The sequence below is a fragment of the Xenopus tropicalis genome, chromosome 5 (assembly GCF_000004195.4).
Source record: "Xenopus tropicalis strain Nigerian chromosome 5, UCB_Xtro_10.0, whole genome shotgun sequence".
Lineage (NCBI taxonomy): Eukaryota > Metazoa > Chordata > Amphibia > Anura > Pipidae > Xenopus > Xenopus tropicalis.
Window position 1 is genome coordinate 161,862,192 of NC_030681.2, and position 26,704 is coordinate 161,888,895.

General features: G+C 54.6%; 1 protein-coding gene across 4 annotated transcripts in view; it reads right to left on the reverse strand.

The window, feature by feature from the left end:
* Positions 1-6,657: 6,657 nt before the first annotated feature.
* uckl1 (uridine-cytidine kinase 1-like 1) overlaps positions 6,658-26,704 on the reverse strand; it is a 35,924-nt gene continuing 15,877 nt past the window's right edge. For 2 of the 4 annotated variants that reach the window (XM_031901692.1, XM_031901691.1), the window contains exons 7-15: positions 22,457-22,518; positions 20,726-20,742; positions 18,969-19,067; positions 17,112-17,205; positions 15,174-15,236; positions 13,488-13,610; positions 11,446-11,553; positions 9,940-10,096; positions 6,658-6,955 (exon numbers count right to left, since the gene is read on the reverse strand). In XM_031901692.1, the coding sequence (XP_031757552.1) occupies positions 6,876-6,955; positions 9,940-10,096; positions 11,446-11,553; positions 13,488-13,610; positions 15,174-15,236; positions 17,112-17,205; positions 18,969-19,067; positions 20,726-20,742; positions 22,457-22,518 (803 nt within the window). In that variant the 3' untranslated portion in view covers positions 6,658-6,875. 4 annotated transcript variants of the gene reach the window in all.

Sequence of the window (26,704 nt, forward strand, 5' to 3'; positions counted from 1 at the left end):
GACTTGAAGACACAGGGTGGTGTCCTGTACTGCTTGTTGTGCCGTGGGTGCTTTTATTAACAGGTCGTCCAGATATGGTATGATGTGCACTCCCAGGGTTCTCAGGTATGCCACTATTGGTGCAAGCACTTTGGTAAAAATTCGCGGTGCGGTACATAGCCCAAAGGGTAGTGCTTTGAACTGGTAGTGTGAATTGTTGATTGCAAATCTGAGGTATTTGCGTGACGCTGGGTATATTGGTATGTGCAGGTAGGCGTCTTGTAGATCTATTGTCGTCATGAAGATTTCTGGTTCCATGGCGGCTACTACTGATCTTACGGATTCCATTTTGAATCTTTGGTTTAGGACCATTGAGTTTAGTGGTTTCAAGTTGAGGACTGGTCTGAAGGATCCCTCCTTCTTTCGTACCAGGAACAGGTTGGAATAGAAACCCCTGTATCTGTGGTGTTCCGGGACATCCTCTATTACTCCTGAGAGTAGTAGGGTATTTACCGCTTGTTGAAGTAAGTGTTGTTTGTGCGGTGCAGTGGATGATGGGAGAAACCTTCCTTGTAGAAGCTGTGGTGTGAAAGGGATTCTGTAGCCTTGGCTGATTATGGTTAGTACCCACTTGTCCGTAACGTGTGTTTCCCATGTTCCCAGGAATTGCTGTAATCTGCCCCCAACGTTTTGTGTCCCCGGTTGCCTGGTTGAGTCAGGCTGAGTTGGGTTTGGTAGTATTGGGCTTCTTGGTATTGCTGCGGGCGTGCTGCTGCCATGTGGGTCTGCCACGTCTTGCTCCCTGATCAGCTGGGGAGCTCCTGAAGCCTGAACGAAAGGGGCGAAATGGTCTCGATTGTGAGTTCCACCCTCTCTTCCCAGAGTATCTGTTAGAGGAATCAAATTTTTGTTTCTTGCCGGTGGGTAGGAAAGTGCTTTTCCCCCCAGTAACGTCAGATATGATTAGTTTTAAGTCAGGTCCGAATAAGGACTCTCCTGTAAATTTCAGTGATAGTAACCTCATCTTAGAAGCAGTGTCTCCCGACCAATGCCTTAACCACAGGGCTCGGCGAGCCACCACTGCGTTGGAAGTCGCTTTGGCTGCTAATCTGGTAATTTCCAGGGTGGATTCTGCTAGAAATGACAAGGTGGTGGATAGTTTGTCCACCTCCAGCTGTAATTGTTGTTTAGATGCTGGTGGGCGACGTGCTAACTCCAAGGCCCAATGTCTGGCTGTTCTGGCTAAGCCTGCTGATGCCACTGCGGGTCTAAGGATCGCTGCTGCTTGTGTATAAGAGCGTTTTAGAATGGATTCCATCCTGCGGTCTAAGGGATCTTTAAATGCCGCCTCCTCAGCTGGTATGGCAGTTTGCCTAGATAGTCTAGCTACTGCGGAATCAACCTTAGGTGCTCTATCCCACTTCTTCTGGTGTTCCTCTGGCACAGGGTATGTTTTGAAAAATCTTTGTGTGAGCGAAATTCGGCGCTCAGGTTGGGCCCACTCTGCCTCAATTGCCTGTGTGAGGGAATTGAATACTGGGAAAGTTAGTTTGGACTTTTTTTGGACTCCCAAAAGTTTATCAGCCCTAGATAGGGGTACCGTCTCATCCTTAATCTCCAGTGTCTGTATCATCTCCCTTAGTAACCTTTTTGAGGTTTCTGGGGAGGCAGAGGCTGTTCCCTCCTCGTCAGAGTCTGACTCTGATTGGGGTTGTGAATGTGTTGAAAAATCTGAATTCGTCTGCCTCTGAGTCTGAAGCTAGCCCCTCTTCTGATTCTGAGGAGGAAGGTAAGGTGACTATGGCCTTGCGCTTCCTATTATCTCGGGCTTTAGTCTGCCCCCCCTGAGCTTGTGGTGGTTGTACTGTGTTCATGATCCACTGTAGGAATTCCCCAAACTGGGCTGGTACTTGGTTAGAAGTATGGGCCAGCGGATTCTCATCCCAGGGCATGGGTATAGGTGCCTCTGCTATAGATGGCTGGTCAGTGGCTGGGGGTAATGGGGAGTTAGCCTGAGGGGTGTTTGGCAGTGAGGCTGCACCCTGAGTCTGTAATGCTTGTGGGGAGAGAATAGGTGGCTCAGCTACAGAAGGAGTCTGTGAGGCAGGTTTGCAGTCAGCACAGTAATTTCTCTCTGATTTTCTTAGAGAGTGCTTACATACCTTGCATTTAGGCAGTTTATCTGGTTTCTTCTGTTGTTTTGCTGACTGTATAACCTCTCTGAGGTCCTTGAGTGAATCTGCCTTCTCCATGACGCTTATATGAAGTATGCACTATATGTGCTGTATAGTGTAATAGCAGAGTGCTCCTTAGTTGTGGAGCAGAGGAGAGCTGCAGCTTCTTATTATAACGCTGCCGTATTGGGAGCGCTCCTGTAATGGCGCTGTGTGTCTGCGGTACAGGGGCGCCTAGTGACGTCATCGCGCCGACGTTCTGGCGCGAATCCCCAGGCGTGCGCTCGCGTACGGCGCGCGTTCCCAGTACCCGGAAGTGCGCTCGTGGTGCTGATTGCGAGTGGGCTTTCTCCCGCGTTTGTCAGGTAGGGCTCGCTCTGTTTAAATATATATATATAGCCCAAGGAAACTTACCTCTCCGTGTGGGTATGCTCTTAGGAACAGCTCTGCATGTCCCATTGAGCTAAGCGTGGGCAGCTCTGCGTACCCTGTGTATTGCCCCTTGTATTTCTGCCAGCACTTACAGGGGTAGCTCTGCGTACCCAAGTGCAACAATTTGGTATCTGCCAGCACTTGTAGTGGCAGCTCTGCGTGCCCAAGTGTCAGTGATCCCACTAGAACAGCTATGTGTTCTAGTTATTCTGTATATTAATAAAGTATAAGGTAAAATAAATAACTAATAAAAATAAAAAAAATAAATAAAAAGATGATATAGATAACTGTCCTACACCTCCGAGGCAGGACAAAGAACTGAGGAGTGAGGGTGGAGCCTATATATACAGTGGGAGGGACCAGGAGTCACTAAGTTTCAATTCTCTGTCCTGCCTCCAGAGGTGATCCCAGACAAAACCCATACGTTCTGCACTGACAGGAGGGCCGATAGAGAAAATAAACACTTACTATAAGGATTCTGAGCTTTACTCACACTTACTCTGTACCTGCCGGCAGCACTGAGACTCCCACAAAGGGTAAATAAAATGCAAATCCCACCTTAAAGGACATGTAAGCCCTCCATTTCCTACCCTGTATAAAGGTTGGGCACATCTCCCCCAGCCAAACTGCCCCATTTGTACTGCATATACCCCCTACATTTACCAGCACCAGCATATTCTTCTCTAACAAATAGCAGCTTTACCACGGCAGCCATTTTCATTCTTGCACATAAACATGTTTCTCCAGCAGTGTTTCTATGGAAACCAGTGATGTCCATCTCTTTATTGGCTGCTAGACAGGAGGGCGGGTTTAGTAACCTGAGTTGAGAAGAACTGAGCATGCTCAGTAGCCAACGGCCAAAGTCAATTCCTGAGGGAGGGGGGCGAGTGGGTTAGAGGGGGAGAAGGAACCCCAAGTGATTAAGGGGGTGCAGCTGCCTTACTATTAACCTTTTAACCCCCACAGTGGCAGGTAAATGTTTTAGAGAGGCTGTTCACCGTTTACATTTTTTGTGGGGGGTTTACAAGTCCTTTAGGGGGAACCCCTAATCTCATAGGATTCTACTGTTTCTTCTGTACGGACCCCTTAAAGGGAAACTTTACCCCCAAACACTGTAGGTCTCTATAGAAATATATTGCATAAACAGCTCATATGTAATACCCTGCTCCATCTAAATAAGCCATTTTCATAAAAATATACTTTTTTAGCAGTATGTGCCATTGGGTAATCCTAAATAGGAAACTGCCATTTTAAGTACTAAGGGCCGCCCCCTGGGATCATAGGATTCACAGTGCACACAAACAAGCCAAGGCACACATACATGCTAGGCCCCATCAGCCAATGAATGGGCAGAGTTGTGCCTTTTGCTCCCACACTATTTCCTGTTACAGTTAGCGCTGCATCACTTCCTGTCAGCTGATCTCTTAGGGAGCACACAGCTGTATTACTTCCTGTCGGAGGATCTCTGAGGGAGCACACAGCTGTATTACTTCCTGTCGGGGGATCTCTGAGGGAGAACACAGCTGCATAACTTCCTGTCGGGGGATCTCTGAGGGAGAACACAGCTGCATAACTTCCTGTCGGGGGATCTCTGAGGGAGCACACAGCTGCATTACTTCCTGTCGGGGGATCTCTGAGGGAGCACACAGCTCTATTACTTCCTGTCGGGGGATCTCTGAGGGAGAACACAGCTGCATAACTTCCTGTCGGGGGATCTCTGAGGGAGCACACAGCTGCATTACTTCTTGTCGGGGGATCTCTGAGGGAGCACACAGCTGCACAACTTCCTGTCGGGGGATCTCTGAGGGAGAACACAGCTGCACAACTTCCTGTCGGGGGATCTCTGAGGGAGCACACAGCTGCATTACTTCCTGTCGGAGGATCTCTGAGGGAGCACACAGCTGTATTACTTCCCGTCAGGTGATCTCTGAGGGAGAACACAGCTGTATTACTTCCTGTCGGGGGATCTCTGAGGGAGTACACAGATGCATTACTTCCTGTTGGGTGATCTCTGAGGGAGCACACAGCTATATTACTTCTTGTCAGCTGATCTCTGAGGGAGCACAAAGCTGCATTACTTCCTGTCGGCTGATCTCTGAGGGAGCACACAGGTGTATTACTTCCTGTCGGGGGATCTCTGAGGGAGCACACAGCTGTATTACTTCCTGTCAGCTGATCTCTGAGGGAGCACACAGCTGTATTACTTCCTGTCGGGGGATCGCTGAGGGAGCACACAGTTGTATTACTTCCTGTCGAGGGATCTCTGAGGGAGAACACATCTGTATTACTTCCTGTCGGGGGATCTCTGAGGGAGAACACAGCTGCATAACTTCCTGTTGGGTGATCTCTGAGGGAGAACACAGCTGTATTACTTCCTGTCGGGTGATCTCTGAGGGAGCACACAGCTGTATTACTTCCTGTCAGCTGATCTCTGAGGGAGAACACAGCTGTATTACTTCCTGTCGGCTGATCTCTGAGGGAGCACACAGCTGTATTACTTCCTGTCGGCTGATCTCTGAGGGAGCACACAGCTGTATTACTTCCTGTCGGCGGATCTCTGAGGGAGCACACAGCTGTATTACTTCCTGTCGGGTGATCTCTGAGAGAGCACACAGCTGTATTACTTCCTGTCGGGGGATCTCTGAGGGAGCACACAGCTGTATTACTTCCTGTTGCGTGATCTCTGAGGGAGCACACAGCTGTATTACTTCCTGTTGGGGGATCTCTGAGGGAGCACACAGCTGTATTACTTCCTGTTGGGGGATCTCTGAGGGAGCACACAGCTGTATTACTTCCTGTCGGGTGATCTCTGAGGGAGCACACAGCTGTATTACTTCCTGTTGGGGGATCTCTGAGGGAGCACACAGCTGTATTACTTCCTGTCAGCTGATCTCTGAGGGAGCACACAGCTGTATTACTTCCTGTTGGGGGATCTCTGAGGGAGCACACAGCTGTATTACTTCCTGTTAGCTGATCTCTGAGGGAGCACACAGCTGTATCACTTCCTGTTAGCTGATCTCTGAGGGAGCACACAGCTGTATTACTTCCTGTCAGCTGATCTCTGAGGGAGCACACAGCTGTATTACTTCCTGTTAGCTGATCTCTGAGGGAGCACACAGCTGTATCACTTCCTGTTAGCTGATCTCTGAGGGAGCACACAGCTGTATCACTTCCTGTTAGCTGATCTCTGAGGGAGCACACAGCTGTATTACTTCCTGTTGGGGGATCTCTGAGGGAGCACACAGCCCATCACTAAATGGCGGCTCAAGGGAAAGGATGTAAAAGGGCAATATTTACTGATATATATATTCCAGTTTGGGGAGATTCTTTAATAGGTCACTTAACATAATATAAACTGTCTGTTGGCTACGTATTCATTCTGGGGGTTTAGTTCCCCTTTAAAGGGCGCGTAAAGGTAAAAGCACTGGGGAGCCAAGTTGTTCGACGCCCCCCACTGATTCCAGGGATTTAACCCTCTCTTCTCCTTTAATGAGCAGTCGGTAGTGTAACAGCAGGGTGTGGGGGGGGCACAGTGCCCCTCTCATCGGTCTCAGTAAGTAATGTTGGAAGGTCAGACTGGTTCTGTCGGGTCACTCGCTGGCACCAGCACCAACGGATGGAGGGGCGCCATGTCCACCAGTCCCGGCTTCAGCCAGTCCCTCTGGCACCGCAGCAAGTTCCGCTCACCCCCCCCCCGTATCCATTAATGGCAATGGCCCCGTAAGGGCGACGGGGGCCCCAGCAGTTTCCAACACTGAGCATTGGCTGGTTATAGGGCATGTTATAGCAGTGATCATATGACACTGGTTTCCTGTGAGAGGTCACATGACATGGGTGCCTGAATTGCTGCAACGCCCCCTTGTGCCCAGTTAAAGGGCTCGGGGAACAGCAGGGGGGGGGCAGATTGGCTGATGCCCTGTACTTGCTGCCCTATAGGCACTGCTGGGGGGGCAGATGAGACCCAGCATAGCGGGGGGGAGGGGGCTTGTTCCATTGCTTGGGGCTGTGTAAGTGCGCCAACTAGTGGGAAGGCAGAGATGATACAAAGACGCACAGAATGGCACAAGCGCTCTCTCTCTCACTAACTAAAAGGACTTTATTTCCACCAACAAAAGCTGCCTGGGATCCGAGACGCACGGGGGCAGTAACCAATCCAATCGCGGAATGGTGCGCTCACACCGCAGGCAGGGAATGGGTTAAAGGAAACTGGCGCTCATACAGGAACCCGAGCATCAACTCAACTGGGCAATAAATACAGGAAAGAGTTAATGTGCAACTGGGGGGCGGCACTCAGTAATCCATGCTGAAGTCGTCACTTTCGTGCCAGTCAGAGGGGGCATCTGTGCCAAAGAACCTGTCCCCAAAGTTACCTGCAAACACAGAGGCGGGACAATAAGAGGAAGGAAGTGGAGTAACCTCTGGGGAACTTCCTGCTACTAGCGGGTGTGCACCCCAGTCACATGCCCCTCCCACTGCAGGGTAATAATGAGAAAAATGGAAATGGTAAATACAGTTAGCCCCTCCCACTGCAGGGTGAAAGACATAATAGAGCTATGAGAAATGAATTGGGTCCCTCCCACTGCAGGAGACACAGACATAATAGAGCTATGGGACATGAATAAAGCCCCTCCCACTGCAGGAGGAACAGACAAAATAGAGCTATGGGACATGGATAAAGCCCCTCCCACTGCAGGAGACAGAGACATAATAGAGCTATGGGACATGAATAAAGCCCCTCCCACTGCAGGAGAAACAGACATAATAGAGCTATGAGAAATGAATTGGGTCCCTCCCACTCTGCAGGAGACACAGACATAATAGAGCTATGGGACATGAATAAAGCCCCTCCCACTGCAGGAGAAACAGACATAATAGAGCTATGAGAAATGAATTGGGTCCCTCCCACTCTGCAGGAGACACAGACATAATAGGGCTATGGGACATGAATAAAGCCCCTCCCACTGCAGGAGAAACAGACATAATAGAGCTATGGGACATGAATAAAGCCCCTCCCACTGCAGGGGACACAGACATAATAGAGCTATGGGACATGAATAAAGCCCCTCCCACTGCAGGGGACACAGACATAATAGAGCTATGGGACATGAATAAAGCCCCTCCCACTGCAGGAGACACAGACATAATAGAGCTATGGGACATGAATAAAGCCCCTCCCACTGCAGGAGAGAGACATAATAGAGCTATGGGACATGAATAAAGCCTCTCCCACTGCAGGGGACACAGACATAATAGAGCTATGGGACATGAATAAAGCCCCTCCCACTGCAGGAGACACAGACATAATAGAGCTATGGGACATGAATAAAGCCCCTCCCACTGCAGGAGAGAGACATAATAGGGCTATGGGACATGAATAAAGCCTCTCCCACTGCAGGGGACACAGACATAATAGAGCTATGGGACATGAATAAAGCCCCTCCCACTGCAGGAGGAACAGACATAATAGAGCTATGGGACATGGATAAAGCCCCTCCCACTGCAGGGGACACAGACATAATAGAGCTATGAGACATGAATTGGGTCCCTCCCACTCTGCAGGAGACACAGACATAATAGAGCTATGGGACATGGATAAAGCCCCTCCCACTGCAGGAGGAACAGACATAATAGAGCTATGGGAAATGGATAAAGCCCCTCCCACTGCAGGAGACACAGACATAATAGAGCTATGGGACATGAATAAAGCCCCTCCCACTGCAGGAGAAACAGACATAATAGAGCTATGGGACATGAATAAAGCCCCTCCCACTGCAGGAGAAACAGACATAATAGAGCTATGGGACATGGATAAAGCCCCTCCCACTGCAGGAGAAACAGACATAATAGAGCTATGGGACATGGATAAAGCCCCTCCCACTGCAGGAGAAACAGACATAATAGAGCTATGGGACATGGATAAAGCCTCTCCCACTGCAGGAGAAACAGACATAATAGAGCTATGGGACATGAATAAAGCCCCTCCCACTGCAGGAGAAACAGACATAATAGAGCTATGGGACATGAATAAAGCCCCTCCCACTGCAGGAGACACAAACATAATAGAGCTATGGGACATGAATAAAGCCCCTCCCACTGCAGGAGAGAGACATAATAGGGCTATGAGACATGGACAAAGCCCCTCCCCACTGCAGGAGACACAGACATAATAGGGCTATGGGACATGAATAAAGCCCCTCCCACTGCAGGAGAAACAGACATAATAGAGCTATGGGACATGGATAAAGCCCCTCCCACTGCAGGAGAAACAGACATAATAGAGCTATGGGACATGGATAAAGCCCCTCCCACTGCAGGGTGACAGACATAATAGAGTTATGGGACATGAATAAAGCCCCTCCCACTGCAGGAGAAACAGACATAATAGAGCTAAGGGACATGGATAAAGCCCCTCCCACTGCAGGAGAAAGACATAATAGAGCTATGGGACATGGATAAAGCCCCTCCCACTGCAGGAGAAACAGACATAATAGAGCTATGGGACATGGATAAAGCCCCTCCCACTGCAGGAGAAACAGACATAATAGAGCTATGGGACATGGATAAAGCCCCTCCCACTGCAGGAGGAACAGACATAATAGAGCTATGGGACATGAATAAAGCCCCTCCCACTGCAGGAGAAACAGACATAATAGAGCTAAGGGACATGGATAAAGCCCCTCCCACTGCAGGAGAAAGACATAATAGAGCTATGGGACATGGATAAAGCCCCTCCCACTGCAGGAGAAACAGACATAATAGAGCTATGGGACATGGATAAAGCCCCTCCCACTGCAGGAGAAACAGACATAATAGAGCTATGGGACATGGATAAAGCCCCTCCCACTGCAGGAGAAACAGACATAATAGAGCTATGGGACATGGATAAAGCCCCTCCCACTGCAGGAGGAACAGACATAATAGAGCTATGGGACATGGATAAAGCCCCTCCCACTGCACGGTGACAGACATAATAGAGTTATGAGACATGAATAAAGCCCCTCCCACTGCAGGAGAAACAGACATAATAGAGCTATGGGACATGGATAAAGCCCCTCCCACTGCAGGAGAAACAGACATAATAGAGCTATGGGACATGGATAAAGCCCCTCCCACTGCAGGAGAAACAGACATAATAGAGCTATGGGACATGAATAAAGCCCCTCCCACTGCAGGAGAAACAGATATAATAGAGCTATGGGACATGGATAAAGCCCCTCCCACTGCAGGAGACAGAGACATAATAGAGCTATGGGACATGAATAAAGCCCCTCCCACTGCAGGAGAAACAGACATAATAGAGCTATGGGACATGGATAAAGCCCCTCCCACTGCAGGGTGACAGCTGCAAACTTACCAATACCAGGGATAATATGAAACTCCTGGTTGACCCGCTTATCTACCGCTGTGGTGATGATCCGGACGCGGGGGAAGGCGTAGGCCACCGAATGCACCCCCATCTCCGCCATCAGCAGCGACAGCAGGAAAATCTTATCCTCCTGAACATCGTGGTCCTGCGGGACAGAAAGACAGACAGACGGGGGTTACGGGCAAAGTGGCACCGCCCATTACCCCAGTATTCCCTCCAGCAGAACCGCCCCAGGCACAGATATGGCTCCGCCCATTACCCCAGTATTCCCTCCAGCAGAACCGCCCCAGGCACAGATATGGCTCCGCTCATTACCCCAGTATTCCCTCCAGCAGAACCGCCCCAGGCACAGATATGGCACCGCCCATTACCCCGGTATTCCCTCCAGCAGAACCGCCCCAGGCACAGATATGGCACCGCTCATTACCCCAGTATTCCCTCCAGCAGAACCGCCCCAGGCACAGATATGGCACCGCCCATTACCCCGGTATTCCCTCCAGCAGAACCGCCCCAGGCACAGATATGGCTCCGCTCATTACCCCAGTATTCTCTCCAGCAGAACCGCCCCAGGCACAGATATGGCACCGCCCATTACCCCGGTATTCCCTCCAGCAGAACCGCCCCAGGCACAGATATGGCACCGCTCATTACCCCAGTATTCCCTCCAGCAGAACCGCCCCAGGCACAGATATGGCTCTGCCCATTACCCCGGTATTCCCTCCAGCAGAACCGCCCCAGGCACAGATATGGCTCCGCCCATTACCCCAGTATTCCCTCCAGCAGAACCGCCCCAGGCACAGATATGGCTCTGCCCATTACCCCGGTATTCCCTCCAGCAGAACCGCCCCAGGCACAGATATGGCTCTGCCCATTACCCCGGTATTCCCTCCAGCAGAACCGCCCCAGGCACAGATATGGCTCCGCCCATTACCCCGGTATTCCCTCCAGCAGAACCGCCCCAGGCACAGATATGGCTCCGCCCATTACCCCAGTATTCTCTCCAGCAGAACCGCCCCAGGCACAGATATGGCACCGCCCATTACCCCGGTATTCCCTCCAGCAGAACCGCCCCAGGCACAGATATGGCACCGCTCATTACCCCAGTATTCCCTCCAGCAGAACCGCCCCAGGCACAGATATGGCACCGCCCATTACCCCAGTATTCCCTCCAGCAGAACCGCCCCAGGCACAGATATGGCTCCGCCCATTACCCCAGTATTCCCTCCAGCAGAACTGCCCCAGGCACAGATATGGCTCCGCCCATTACCCCAGTATTCCCTCCAGCAGAACCGCCCCAGGCACAGATATGGCTCCGCCCATTACCCCAGTATTCCCTCCAGCAGAACTGCCCCAGGCACAGATATGGCTCCGCCCATTACCCCAGTATTCCCTCCAGCAGTACTGCCCCAGGCACAGATATGGCTCCGCCCATTACCCCAGTATTCCCTCCAGCAGAACCGCCCCAGGCACAGATATGGCACCACGCGCACTTACCAGTAGAACCCTTATTGCCATCATGGCCGCCGCACCAGTGGATACCGTGCTGTCCATCAGGATCACATAATCCTCGCTGATCTCCTTGGGCAACCGCAAGTAATGCAACTGCAGGGACACGGGGGGAGTTAGAGGGGGGCATGGGTACTGGGGGTATTGCCTTGGGGCAGCACAGGGAGGGGTGTGTGAGTGCAACAGGAGGGTTAGGGGGGGGCATGGGTACTGGGGGTATTGCCTTGGGGCAGCACAGGGAGGGGTGTGTGAGTGCAACAGGAGGGTTGGGGGGGCATGGGTACTGGGGGTATTGCCCTGGGGCAGCACAGGGAGGGGTGTGTGAGTGCAACAGGAGGGTTGGGGGGGGCATGGGTTCTGGGGGTATTGCCCTGGGGCAGCACAGGGAGGGGTGTGTGAGTGCAACAGGAGGGTTAGGGGGGGGCATGGGTACTGGGGGTATTAGCACAGGGAGGGGTGTGTGAGTGCAACAGGAGGGTTGGGGGGGGCATGGGTACTGGGGGTATTGCCCTGGGGCAGCACAGGGAGGGGTGTGTGAGTGCAACAGGAGGGTTGGGGGGGGGCATGGGTTCTGGGGGTATTGCCCTGGGGCAGCACAGGGAGGGGTGTGTGAGTGCAACAGGAGGGTTAGGGGGGGCAGGGGTACTGGGGGTATTGCCCTGGGGCAGCACAGGGAGGGGTGTGTGAGTGAAACAGGAGGGTTGGGGGGGGCATGGGTTCTGGGGGTATTGCCCTGGGGCAGCACAGGGAGGGGTGTGTGAGTGCAACAGGAGGGTTAGGGGGGGCAGGGGTACTGGGGGTATTGCCCTGGGGCAGCACAGGGAGGGGTGTGTGAGTGAAACAGGAGAGTTAGGGGGGGCATGGGTACTGGGGGTATTGCCCTGGGGCAGCACAGGGAGGGGTGTGTGAGTGAAACAGGAGGGTTGGGGGGGGCATGGGTACTGGGGGTATTAGCACAGGGAGGGGTGTGTGAGTGCAACAGGAGGGTTGGGGGGGCATGGGTTCTGGGGGTATTGCCCTGGGGCAGCACAGGGAGGGGTGTGTGAGTGAAACAGGAGAGTTAGGGGGGGCAGGGGTACTGGGGGTATTGCCCTGGGGCAGCACAGGGAGGGGTGTGTGAGTGAAACAGGAGAGTTAGGGGGGGCATGGGTACTGGGGGTATTGCCCTGGGGCAGCACAGGGAGGGGTGTGTGAGTGAAACAGGAGGGTTGGGGGGGGCATGGGTACTGGGGGTATTAGCACAGGGAGGGGTGTGTGAGTGCAACAGGAGGGTTGGGGGGGGCAGGGGTACTGGGGGTATTGCCCTGGGGCAGCACAGGGAGGGGTGTGTGAGTGCAACAGGAGGGTTGGGGGGGCATGGGTACTGGGGGTATTGCCCTGGGGCAGCACAGGGAGGGGTGTGTGAGTGCAACAGGAGGGTTAGGGGGGGGGCATGGGTACTGGGGGTATTGCCCTGGGGCAGCACAGGGAGGGGTGTGTGAGTGCAACAGGAGGGTTGGGGGGGCATGGGTACTGGGGGTATTGCCCTGGGGCAGCACAGGGAGGGGTGTGTGAGTGCAACAGGAGGGTTGGGGGGGCATGGGTACTGGGGGTATTGCCCTGGGGCAGCACAGGGAGGGGTGTGTGAGTGCAACAGGAGGGTTGGGGGGGCATGGGTACTGGGGGTATTGCCCTGGGGCAGCACAGGGAGGGGTGTGTGAGTGCAACAGGAGGGTTGGGGGGGCATGGGTACTGGGGGTATTGCCCTGGGGCAGCACAGGGAGGGGTGTGTGAGTGCAACAGGAGGGTTGGGGGGGCATGGGTACTGGGGGTATTGCCCTGGGGCAGCACAGGGAGGGGTGTGTGAGTGAAACAGGAGAGTTAGGGGGGGCATGGGTACTGGGGGGACTGGGCCCTATAACTTCTCATTCAGGGCCCAAACTGCAGCATGGAGTTGTACAGAGCAGAGGGGGTTCCCTGCCAGTAGGGGGTGACAGGGAGGCCAGGATGGCACAGAGCTATTGGCTGGGGAACCTGCAGTGATGTCTTACCTCCGGCTCTCCTGTGTTGTGATTGGTCTGTATGAGGATCTTGCCCAGGCGGATATCCTTACACACGGCCATCAGTGCCTGCTCCATGGTCTCCCCGGCCCGGAGAATAGACACACCGGTCAGCTGCCCGGAGACAACTAGTAATGGTTAGTTACCGATTCCCCTCTCCACCCACTAACCAGTGTACTCAATGTGATGCTCCTGCCCCCCTCTACCCAGCTGCCCCCCCTCTACCCAGCTACTGTACCAGCTGCCCCCCCTCTACCCAGCTACTGTACCAGCTGCCCCCCCCTCTACCCAGCTACTGTACCAGCTGCCCCCCCTCTACCCAGCTACTGTACCAGCTGCCCCCCCCTCTACCCAGCTACTGTACCAGCTGCCCCCCCTCTACCCAGCTACTGTACCAGCTGCCCCCCCTCTACCCAGCTACTGTACCAGCTGCCCCCCCTCTACCCCAGCTACTGTACCAGCTGCCCCCCCTCTACCCAGCTGCCCCCCCTCTACCCAGCTACTGTACCAGCTGCCCCCCCCTCTAACCAGCTACTGTACCAGCTGCCCCCCCTCTAACCAGCTACTGTACCAGCTGCCCCCCCTCTACCCAGCTACTGTACCAGCTGCCCCCCCTCTACCCAGCTACTGTACCAGCTGCCCCCCCTCTACCCAGCTACTGTACCAGCTGCCCCCCTCTACCCAGCTACTGTACCAGCTGCCCCCCCTCTACCCAGCTACTGTACCAGCTGCTCCCCCTCTAACCAGCTACTGTACCAGCTGCCCCCCTCTACCCAGCTACTGTACCAGCTGCCCCCCCTCTACCCAGCTACTGTACCAGCTGCCCCCCTCTACCCAGCTACTGTACCAGCTGCCCCCCCTCAACACAGCTTCTGTACCAGCTGCCCCCCTCTACCCAGCTACTGTACCAGCTGCCCCCCCTCAACACAGCTTCTGTACCAGCTGCCCCCCTCTACCCAGCTACTGTACCAGCTGCCCCCCCTACCCAGCTACTGTACCAGCTGCCCCCCTCTACCCAGCTACTGTACCAGCTGCCCCCCTCTACCCAGCTACTGTACCAGCTGCCCCCCTCTACCCAGCTGCTGTACCAGCTGCCCCCCTCTACTGTACCATCTGCCCCCCCTACCCAGCTACTGTACCAGCTGCCCCCCCCACTCTACCCTGCTACTGTACCAGCTGCTCCCCCTACCCAGCTACTTTACCAGCTGCCTCCCTCTACCCAGCTACTGTACCATCTGCCCCCCCTACCCAGCTACTGTACCAGCTGCCCCCCTCTACCCAGCTATTGTACCAGCTGCCCCCCTCTACCCAGCTACTGTACCAGCTGCCCCCCCTCTACTGTACCATCTGCCCCCCCTACCCAGCTACTGTACCAGCTGCCCCCCCCTCTACCCAGCTACTGTACCATCTGCCCCCCCCTCTACCCAGCTACTGTACCAGCTGCCCCCCCTACCCATCTACTGTACCAGCTGCCTCCCTCTACCCAGCTACTGTACCATCTGCCCCCCCTACCCAGCTACTGTACCATCTGCCCCCCCTCTACCCAGCTACTGTACCAGCTGCCCCCCCTCTACCCAGCTACTGTACCATCTGCCCCAGTCACAGCCCCAAACCCCCTCAGAGAGTCAAATCCCTGGACAAGAGACACACTGACCCCTCTGAGCGGCTGTCACTTACCCGCTGTCGGTGGAATCTCTTTCCTTGGTACAAACTGCCCTGGGGAGTCTCCACAGTGACGGGCTGTAAGCAACAACAGGAGGGGTGAGTGGGCAATAGGGGGAGAGTGCTGGGGAGGGGGTGGGAAGGTTCTGGTACACAGGGTCTTGCACTTACACCCAGGAGCGGGAAACACTTACACCCAGGAGCGGGAAACACTTACACCCAGGAGCGGGAAACACTTACACCCAGGGGCGGGAAACACTTACACCCAGGGGCGGGAAGCACTTACACCCAGGGGCGGGAAGCACTTACACCCAGGGGCGGGAAGCACTTACACCCAGGGGCGGGAAACACTTACACCCAGGGGCGGGAAGCACTTACACCCAGGGGCGGGAAGCACTTACACCCAGGGGCGGGAAACACTTACACCCAGGGGCGGGAAACACTTACACCCAGGGGCGGGAAGCACTTACACCCAGGGGCGGGAAGCACTTACACCCAGGGGCAGGAAGCACTTACACCCAGGGGCGGGAAGCACTTACACCCAGGAGCAGGAAGCACTTACACCCAGGAGCAGGAAACACTTACACCCAGGGGCAGGAAGCACTTACACCCAGGAGCAGGAAACACTTACACCCAGGGGCGGGAAGCACTTACACCCAGGGGCGGGAAGCACTTACACCCAGGAGCGGGAAGCACTTACACCCAGGGGCGGGAAACACTTACACCCAGGGGCGGGAAGCACTTACACCCAGGGGCGGGAAACACTTACACTCAGGGGCGGGAAACACTTACACCCAGGGGCGGGAAGCACTTACACCCAGGGGCGGGAAGCACTTACACCCAGGAGCAGGAAGCACTTACACCCAGGGGCGGGAAACACTTACACCCAGGGGCGGGAAGCACTTACACCCAGGGGCGGGAAGCACTTACACCCAGGGGCGGGAAGCACTTACACCCAGGGGCGGGAAGCACTTACACCCAGGGGCGGGAAGCACTTACACCCAGGGGCGGGAAGCACTTACACCCAGGGGCGGGAAACACTTACACCCAGGGGCGGGAAGCACTTACACCCAGGGGCGGGAAGCACTTACACCCAGGGGCGGGAAGCACTTACACCCAGGGGCGGGAAGCACTTACACCCAGGGGCGGGAAACACTTACACCCAGGGGCGGGAAACACTTACACCCAGGGGCGGGAAACACTTACACCCAGGGGCGGGAAACACTTACACCCAGGGGCGGGAAACACTTACACCCAGGGGCGGGAAACACTTACACCCAGGGGCGGGAAACACTTACACCCAGGGGCGGGAAGCACTTACACCCAGGGGCGGGAAGCACTTACACCCAGGGGCGGGAAACACTTACACCCAGGGGCGGGAAGCACTTACACCCAGGGGCGGGAAGCACTTACACCCAGGGGCGGGAAACACTTACACCCAGGGGGCGGGAAACACTTACACCCAGGGCGGAAACCCAGGGGGAAACACTTACACCCAGGGGCGGGAAGCACTTACACCCAGGGGCGGGAAGCACTTACACCCAGGGGCGGGAAGCACTTACACCCAGGGGCGGGAAGCACTTACACCCAGGGGCGGGAAGCACTTACACCCAGGGGCGGGAAGCACTTACACCCAGGGGCGGGAAGCACTTACACCCAGGGGCGGGAAGCACTTACACCCAGGGGCGGGAAGCACTTACACCCAGGGGCGGGAAGCACTTACACCCAGGGGCGGGAAGCACTTACACCCAGGGGCGGGAAGCACTTACACCCAGGGGCGGGAAGCACTTACACCCAGGGGCGGGAAGCACTTACACTCAGGGGCGGGAAGCACTTACACCCAGGGGCAGGAAGCACTTACACCCAGGGGCAGGAAGCACTTACACTCAGGGGCAGGAAGCACTTACACTCAGGGGCAGGAAGCACTTACACTCAGGGGCAGGAAGCACTTACACTCAGGGGCAGGAAGGACAGGGCGTGTTCAATCAGGAGCCGCATCAGGCGCTTGGAATAGAAGATAAATTCGTCCCGATTGGTGTCCTTGTTCCTGGTCAGAGACAGCAGAGAAACAGAGACAGCAGAGAGAGAGAGAGAGACAGCAGAGAGAGAGAGAGACAGCAGAGAGACAGAGACAGCAGAGAGAGAGAGAGAGAGAGAGAGAGAGAGAGACAGCAGAGAGAGAGAGACAGCAGAGAGAGAGAGAGAGACAGCAGAGAGAGAGAGAGACAGCAGAGAAACAGAGACAGCAGAGAGAGAGAGAGACAGCCGAGAAGGCTTGTTAGTGACTGAAGGGATCTATGGTTTCTCTTATTCTTAGTGCTATACATGGCAAAGACCTACTTAGATTGTAAGCTCAATGGGGGAGGGATCTCCTCCCTCTTGTCCTTCCTCTCTAATTGTATTGTCCCCTGTTTCTTCCCTTCATTTAATGCAGAAATCTATCTGAATACCTCTCCCATCCCATAATGCAACAGTCCTGTCCCTCTCCCATCCCATAATGTAACAGTCCTGTCCCTCTCCCATCCCATAATGTAACAGTCCTGTCCCTCTCCCCATCCCATAATGTAACAGTCCTGTCCCTCTCCCATCCCATAATGCAACAGTCCTGTCCCTCTCCCCATCCCATAATGTAACAGTCCTGTCCCTCTCCCCATCCCGTAATGTAACAGTCCTGTCCCTCTCCCATCCCATAATGTAACAGTCCTGTCCCTCTCCCCATCCCATAATGTAACAGTCCTGTCCCTCTCCCCATCCCATAATGTAACAGTCCTGTCCCTCTCCCCATCCCGTAATGTAACAGTCCTGTCCCTCTCCCCATCCCGTAATGTAACAGTCCTGTCCCTCTCCCCATCCCATAATGTAACAGTCCTGTCCCTCTCCCCATCCCATAATGTAACAGTCCTGTCCCTCTCCCATCCCGTAATGTAACAGTCCTGTCCCTCTCCCCATCCCGTAATGTAACAGTCCTGTCCCTCTCCCCATCCCGTAATGTAACAGTCCTGTCCCTCTCCCCATCCCATAATGTAACAGTCCTGTCCCTCTCCCCATCCCATAATGTAACAGTCCTGTCCCTCTCCCCATCCCATAATGTAACAGTCCTGCCCCTCTCCCATCCCATAATGTAACAGTCCTGTCCCTCTCCCCATCCCATAATGTAACAGTCCTGTCCCTCTCCCCATCCCGTAATGTAACAGTCCTGTCCCTCTCCCCATCCCGTAATGTAACAGTCCTGTCCCTCTCCCCATCCCATAATGTAACAGTCCTGTCCCTCTCCCCATCCCATAATGTAACAGTCCTGTCCCTCTCCCCATCCCATAATGTAACAGTCCTGCCCCTCTCCCATCCCATAATGTAACAGTCCTGTCCCTCTCCCCATCCCATAATGTAACAGTCCTGTCCCTCTCCCCATCCCATAATGTAACAGTCCTGTCCCTCTCCCCATCCCATAATGTAACAGTCCTGTCCCTCTCCCCATCCCATAATGTAACAGTCCTGCCCCTCTCCCCATCCCGTAATGTAACAGTCAAAGTACCACTTTAGGGGTCCCATCTATAATGCCACTTTAGGGGTCCCATCTATAATGCCACTTTAGGGGTCCCATCTATAATGCCACTTTAGGGGTCCCATCTATAATGCCACTTTAGGGGTCCCATCTATAATGCCACTTTAGGGGTCCCATCTATAATGCCACTTTAGGGGTCCCATCTATAATGCCACTTTAGGGGTCCCATCTATAATGCCACTTTAGGGGTCCCATCTATAATGCCACTTTAGGGGTCCCATCTATAATGCCACTTTAGGGGTCCTTACCGGATAATGGTGTGCATCCCCCGTACCTGAGGGGTACTTAGCAGGACACTGAGGGTGTCAGGAAGGGGCTGTCCCTGGTGGGCAGAAGCCAACGCCGCCCTAGAAAGAGAAGCAGAGAGACAGTTGGGCCTGGCTGGCACCCATGGGCTCCCCAAACACACACAGAACCCCGGCACCCATGGGCTCCCCAAGAACACACACAAAGCACCCTGGCACCCATGGGCTCCCCAAGAACACACACACACAGCACCCCGGCACCCGTGGGCTCCCCAAGAACACACACAGCACCCCGGCACCCATGGGCTCCCCAAGAACACACAAACAGCACCCCGGCACCCATGGGCCTTGCATGCATAGCAGCTAAAGCAGGGGCTAGTGGGCGGGATTAAGTACAGAAATACCTTGTAGAGGGAGGGGCTAACTTGATGCCCACACTCTGTGTGACTAGGATAAATGGGCCAAACACACAGCTATGCCAACTGCTGCGCCAACACAGCCCCATGCTAATAACCAAATGCCCAATCACCTCCCCGGCATTACTCTGGCTACTGGCCCGGCCAATGGGGTGTCCTGCAGGTAGAACTGCCACAATGGCCAATGGCTGAGCCCCGTGCCCATCCCTAGTGACCCATGCAATAAAATAGCCACACCCATCTCAGCACTAGGCACGCCCACTGATATCACACACTCAGGGGGGAGGATTTACCATATACAGCTGATACAGTGACACTGCGGGGGGGTTGTGTAACTGCACGGGGGGGGGCAACACCAACGCTTTTGGTTTAAGCAACACAGCAACTACCCCACTCCCCCCCCCCAGCCCCCACACACATGCAACACGGAGAAGCTCACATGTCCCAGCGCTGCATCCGCTGTGAAATACAGAATTGGGGGGAGAGGGACACGGGGGGGGGGGGGGGGGGGGGCAGAACATAAACAGATAAATGAGAATGTGCCATTCACTGTAATGCAAAGTAACATGATCAGTGGCAGTAATGGGGGGCATGTGAGCACTGGGGGGCAGGGATGCTGGTACTGGGGTGCAGGGGGGAGGGCATGGGTGGAAGGGTATAAGGGAGGGAATAGGGGTACCCCAGACAGTTGGGTGGGGGAGGGAATAAGGCTGATGGGTAGGTTTATATAAGGAGGGGTAGAAGGGAGGGAATAGGGGTACCCCAGATAGTTGGGTGGGGGAGGGAATAAGGCTGATGGGTAGGTTTATATAAGGAGGGGTAGAAGGGGGGAATAGGGGTACCCCAGACAGTTCGGTGGGGGAGGGAATAAGGCTGATGGGTAGGTTTATATAAGGAGGGGTAGAAGGGAGGGAATAGGGGTACCCCAGACAGTTGGGTGGGGGAGGGAATAAGGCTGATGGGTAGGTTTATATAAGGAGGGGTAGAAGGGTGTATATACAGAAAGTGGCACAGTGCCAGTTTACATTGGCAGCCGGTGAGTACATGCAGGTCAAAAGGCTACAGGTGCAATGTGGGTACAGGGCTCCCTCTTTATACCACCACCAAGTGTGGCACTGCCACCCCTTCCTGCTTCTCTTGGTAAATTAGTGTAGTTAAAAACTCCTGTGCCCGCCTCTATATAATGGCAGCAGGGAGGCTGTATATGAAGGGAGCGCTGTGCCACCCATGTACCACATGCGGGTGCCCGAGGAGCACTCAGACGCCAACTCTGGGGAGGGGGGGGAACATGCAGCCCTGACACACACTTAGCCCCCTGTACCTGTCCCCCAGTTAGATGCCTACCTGACAGTGATTTCTCGCTGACACAGCAAAACACAGGCCAACCAAGGGTTAAGGGTCACAGCAGGCGATCACAGGCAAACACCGGGTGGCATGGGGAGAGAAGAGGGGGGGGGGAAGGGGCAAAGGGGGGCAAGAGAGCAGATGTGGGGAACAAGAGAAATCAAAGTGAGTGGGAGCCAAAGAGAGGGGCGAGTGGGAGCCAGAGAGAGGGGCGAGTGGGAGCCAGAGAGAGGGGCGAGTGGGAGCCAGAGAGAGGGGCGAGTGGGAGCCAGAGAGAGGGGCGAGTGGGAGCCAGAGAGAGGGGCGAGTGGGTGCCAGAGAGAGGGGCGAGTGGGTGCCAGAGAGAGGGGCGAGTGGGAGCCAGAGAGAGGGGCGAGTGGGAGCCAGAGAGCAAGAGGGAAGATCAGGGGAGATTAGGATAAGAATGAAAGGAAGGAGAAGGGGTGGGAAGGGTTAAGGGGTAAATAACCAATGAGTGAATAGGAAAATAAGAGAGACGTTTGGGGCAAATGTAAATGACAAAGGGAAAGGAGAAGAGGATAAAACATAAAAATATTAATATCAAACCATGCAGCCCCACGGGGCATTCATTTTCTGTAGGCACCGCCCAATGGTATCTACCCTAATGTATGAACCGAGAGCAACATGGCAGCTTCACCGGACATCCTACCTAGCACATACGGGCACATTATCATACCTAGCATGGTGGTTAGTGGCATGCCTGTATATATACAACTCATGCACCGAGACCCTTCTACGCCACGTGGCACCCCATGCCAGAGGGAACCATGGGAGAGTACAGTAAATGTACCAACCCAAGGGGCACCCAGGGCAGGAACATGCCAGAGGGAACCATGGGAGAGTACAGTAAATGCCCCAAGGGGCACCCAGGGCAGGAACATGCCAGAGGGAACCATGGGAGAGTACAGTAAATGCCCCAAGGGGCACCCAGGGCAGGAACATGCCAGAGGGAACCATGGGAGAGTACAGTAAATGTACCAACCCAAGGGGCACCCAGGGCAGGAACATGCCAGAGGGAACCATGGGAGAGTGCAGTAAATGCCCCAAGGGGCACCCAGGGCAGGAACATGCCAGAGGGAACCATGGGAGAATACAGTAAATGCCCCAAGGGGCACCCAGGGCAGGAACATGCCAGAGGGAACCATGGGAGAGTACAGTAAATGCCCCAAGGGGCACCCAGGGCAGGAACATGCCAGAGGGAACCATGGGAGAGTACAGTAAATGTACCAACCCAAGGGGCACCCAGGGCAGGAACATGCCAGAGGGAACCATGGGAGAGTACAGTAAATGCCCCAAGGGGCACCCAGGGCAGGAACATGCCAGAGGGAACCATGGGAGAGTACAGTAAATGCCCCAAGGGGCACCCAGGGCAGGAACATGCCAGAGGGAACCATGGGAGAGTACAGTAAATGTACCAGCCCAAGGGCCACTGGGCAGAACCCACTGTAAGGATAACAGGCTGAGCCTCTCATGGGGGAGTCAGTAAGGGAACCCAGAACCCGCCGTGGGTTTAGTGGCCGATGACACCCCCAGACCCTGCCCCCCCACTAGCTGCCATGAAGGTGCCTCGAGCTGTGAAGCTAATGGGCAAAGATTATTGCTGGCACCCTGATGCCTTATGCACTGCCATGTCTAACTGTCTGTCTGTCCTCTCTTATAGCCAATACACTGCCCAAAACGTATGCCCCCCCATAGGATATCTGCCCCTACCTTTTCCAGCTGGCTATGCACGTGTTGCACAATTAAATCCAATGCCACAAAGTTTTCGCCACCTAAAAAATAAAAAAGGAATAAACTTTACAAATTTACATACAGACCCCCTGTTACAGACACATACACACCCCCATAAAGACCCCCTGTTACAGATACATACACACCCCCATACGGACCCCCTGTTACAGACACATACACACCCCCATACGGACCCCCTGTTACAGGCACATACACACCCCCAACGGACCCCCTGTTACAGACACATACACACCCCCCATACGGACCCCTGTTACAGACACATAACACACCCCCATACGGACCCCCTGTTACAGACACATACACACCCCCATACGGACCCCCTGTTACAGGCACATACACACCCGCCATACGGACCCCCCTGTACAGGGCACATACACACCCCATACGGACCCCCTGTTACAGGCACATACACACCCCCATACGGACCCCTGTTACAGGACACATACACACCCCCATACGACCCCCTGTTACAGACACATACACACCCCCATACGGACCCCCCTGTTACAGCACATACACACCCCCATACGGACCCCCTGTTACAGGCACATACACACCCCCATACGGACCCCCTGTTACAGGCACATACACACCCCCATACGGACCCCCTGTTACAGCACATACACACCCCCATACGGACCCCCTGTTACAGGCACATACACACCCCCATACGGACCCCCTGTTACAGGCACATACACACCCCCATACGGACCCCCTGTTACAGGCACATACACACCCCCATACGGACCCCCTGTTACAGGCACATACACACCCCCATACGGACCCCCTGTTACAGACACATACACACCCCCATACGGACCCCCTGTTACAGACACATACACACCCCCATACGGACCCCCTGTTACAGACACATACACACCCCCATACGGACCCCCTGTTACAGGCACATACACACCCCCATACGGACCCCCTGTTACAGGCACATACACACCCCCATACGGACCCCCTGTTACAGGCACATACACACCCCATACGGACCCCCTGTTACAGGCACATACACACCCCATACGGACCCCCTGTTACAGGCACATACACACCCCCATACGGACCCCCTGTTACAGGCACATACACACCCCATACGGACCCCCTGTTACAGGCACATACACACCCCATACGGACCCCCTGTTACAGACACATACACACCCCCCATACGGACCCCCTGTTACAGACACATACACACCCCCATACGGACCCCCTGTTACAGACACATACACACCCCCATACGGACCCCCTGTTACAGACACATACACACCCCATACGGACCCCCTGTTACAGACACATACACACCCCCATACGGACCCCCTGTTACAGACACATACACACCCCCATACGGACCCCTGTTACAGACACATACACACCCCCATACGGACCCCCTGTTACAGACACATACACACCCCCATACGGACCCCCTGTTACAGACACATACACACCCCCATACGGACCCCCTGTTACAGACACATACACACCCCCCATACGGACCCCCTGTTACAGACACATACACACCCCCATACGGACCCCCTGTTACAGGACACATACACACCCCCATACGGACCCCCTGTACAGACACATACACACCCCCATACGGACCCCCTGTTACAGACACATACACACCCCCATACGGACCCCCTGTTACAGACACATACACACCCCCATACGGACCCCCTGTTACAGACACATACACACCCCCATACGGACCCCCTGTTACAGACACATACACACCCCCATACGGACCCCCTGTTACAGACACATACACACCCCCATTACGGACCCCCTGTTACAGACACATACACACCCCTCATAACGGGACCCCCTGTTACAGACACATACACACCCCCATACGGACCCCCTGTTACAGACACATACACACCCCCATACGGACCCCCTGTTACAGACACATACACACCCCCATACGGACCCCCTGTTACAGACACATACACACCCCCCATACGGACCCCCTGTTACAGACACATACACACCCCCATTACGGACCCCCTGTTACAGACACATACACACCCCCATACGGACCCCCCTGCTTACAGACACATACACACCCCCATACGGACCCCCTGTTACAGACACATACACACCCCCATACGACCCCCTGTTACAGGACACATACACACCCCCATACGGACCCCCTGTTACAGACACATACACACCCCCATACGGACCCCCTGTTACAGACACATTACACACCCCATACGGACCCCCTGTTACAGACACATACACACCCCATACGGACCCCCTGTTACAGACACATACACACCCCCATACGGACCCCCTGTTACAGACACATACACACCCCCATACGGACCCCCTGTTACAGACACATACACACCCCCATACGGACCCCCTGTTACAGACACATACACACCCCCATACGGACCCCCTGTTACAGACACATACACACCCCCATACGGACCCCCTGTTACAGACACATACACACCCCCATACGGACCCCCTGTTACAACACATACACACCCCCATACGGACCCCTGTTACAGACATACACCCCCATACAGACCCCCTGTTACAGACACATACACACCCCCATACGGGACCCCCTGTTACAGACACATACACACCCCCATACGGACCCCCTGTTACAGACACATACACACCCCCATACGGACCCCCTGTTACAGACACATACACACCCCCATACGGACCCCCTGTTTACAGACACATACACACCCCCATACACATATACACACCCCCATACGGACCCCCTGTTACAGACACATATACACCCCCATACACATATACACACCCCCATACGGACCCCCTGTTACAGACACATACACACCCCCCATACACATATACACACCCCCATATGGAGCCCCTGTTACAGACACATATACACCCCCATACACATATACACACCCCCCATATGGACCCCCTGTTACAGACACATATACACCCCCATACACATATACACACCCCCATATGGAGCCCCTGTTACAGACACATATACACCCCCATACACATATACACACCCCCCATACGGACCCCCTGTTACAGACACATATACACCCCCATACACATATACACACCCCCATATGGAGCCCCTGTTACAGACACATATACACCCCCATACACATATACACACCCCCATATGGAGCCCCTGTTACAGACACATATACACCCCCATACACATATACACACCCCCCATATGGACCCCGTTACAGACACATACAGACCCCCACTCCACACACACTCCACACACACATACACCCCCCCACACACATACAGACCCCCACACACACATACACACCCCCACACACACATACACACCCCCACACACATACAGACCCCCCCACACACATACAGACCCCCACACACACATACACACCCCCACACACACATACACACCCCCACACACACATACACCCCCCCCACACACATACAGACCCCCACACACACATACACACCCCCACACACACATACACCCCCCCCACACACATACAGACCCCCACACACATACACACCCCCACACACACATACACACCCCCACACACATACAGACCCCCACACACATACAGACCCCCACACACATTACAGACCCCCACACACACATACACACCCCCCACACACATACACACCCCCCACACACATACAGACCCCCACACACACATACACACCCCCACACACATACAGACCCCCACACACACATACACACCCCCCACACACATACAGACCCCCACACACACATACACACCCCCACACACACATACACACACATACAGACCCCCACACACACATACACACCCCCCACACACATACACACCCCCACACACACATACACACACATACAGACCCCCACACACACATACACACCCCCACACACATACACACCCCCCACACACATACACACCCCCCACACACACATACACACACATACAGACCCCCACACACACATACACACCCCCCACACACATACAGACCCCCACACACACATACACACCCCCACACACACACATACAGACCCCCACACACACATACACACCCCCCACACACATACACACCCCCCACACACACATACACACCCCCCACACACATACACACCCCCACACACACATACACACCCCCCACACACATACAGACCCCCACACACACATACACACACCCCACACACACATACACACACCCCACACACACCCCCCACACACATACACACCCCCATAC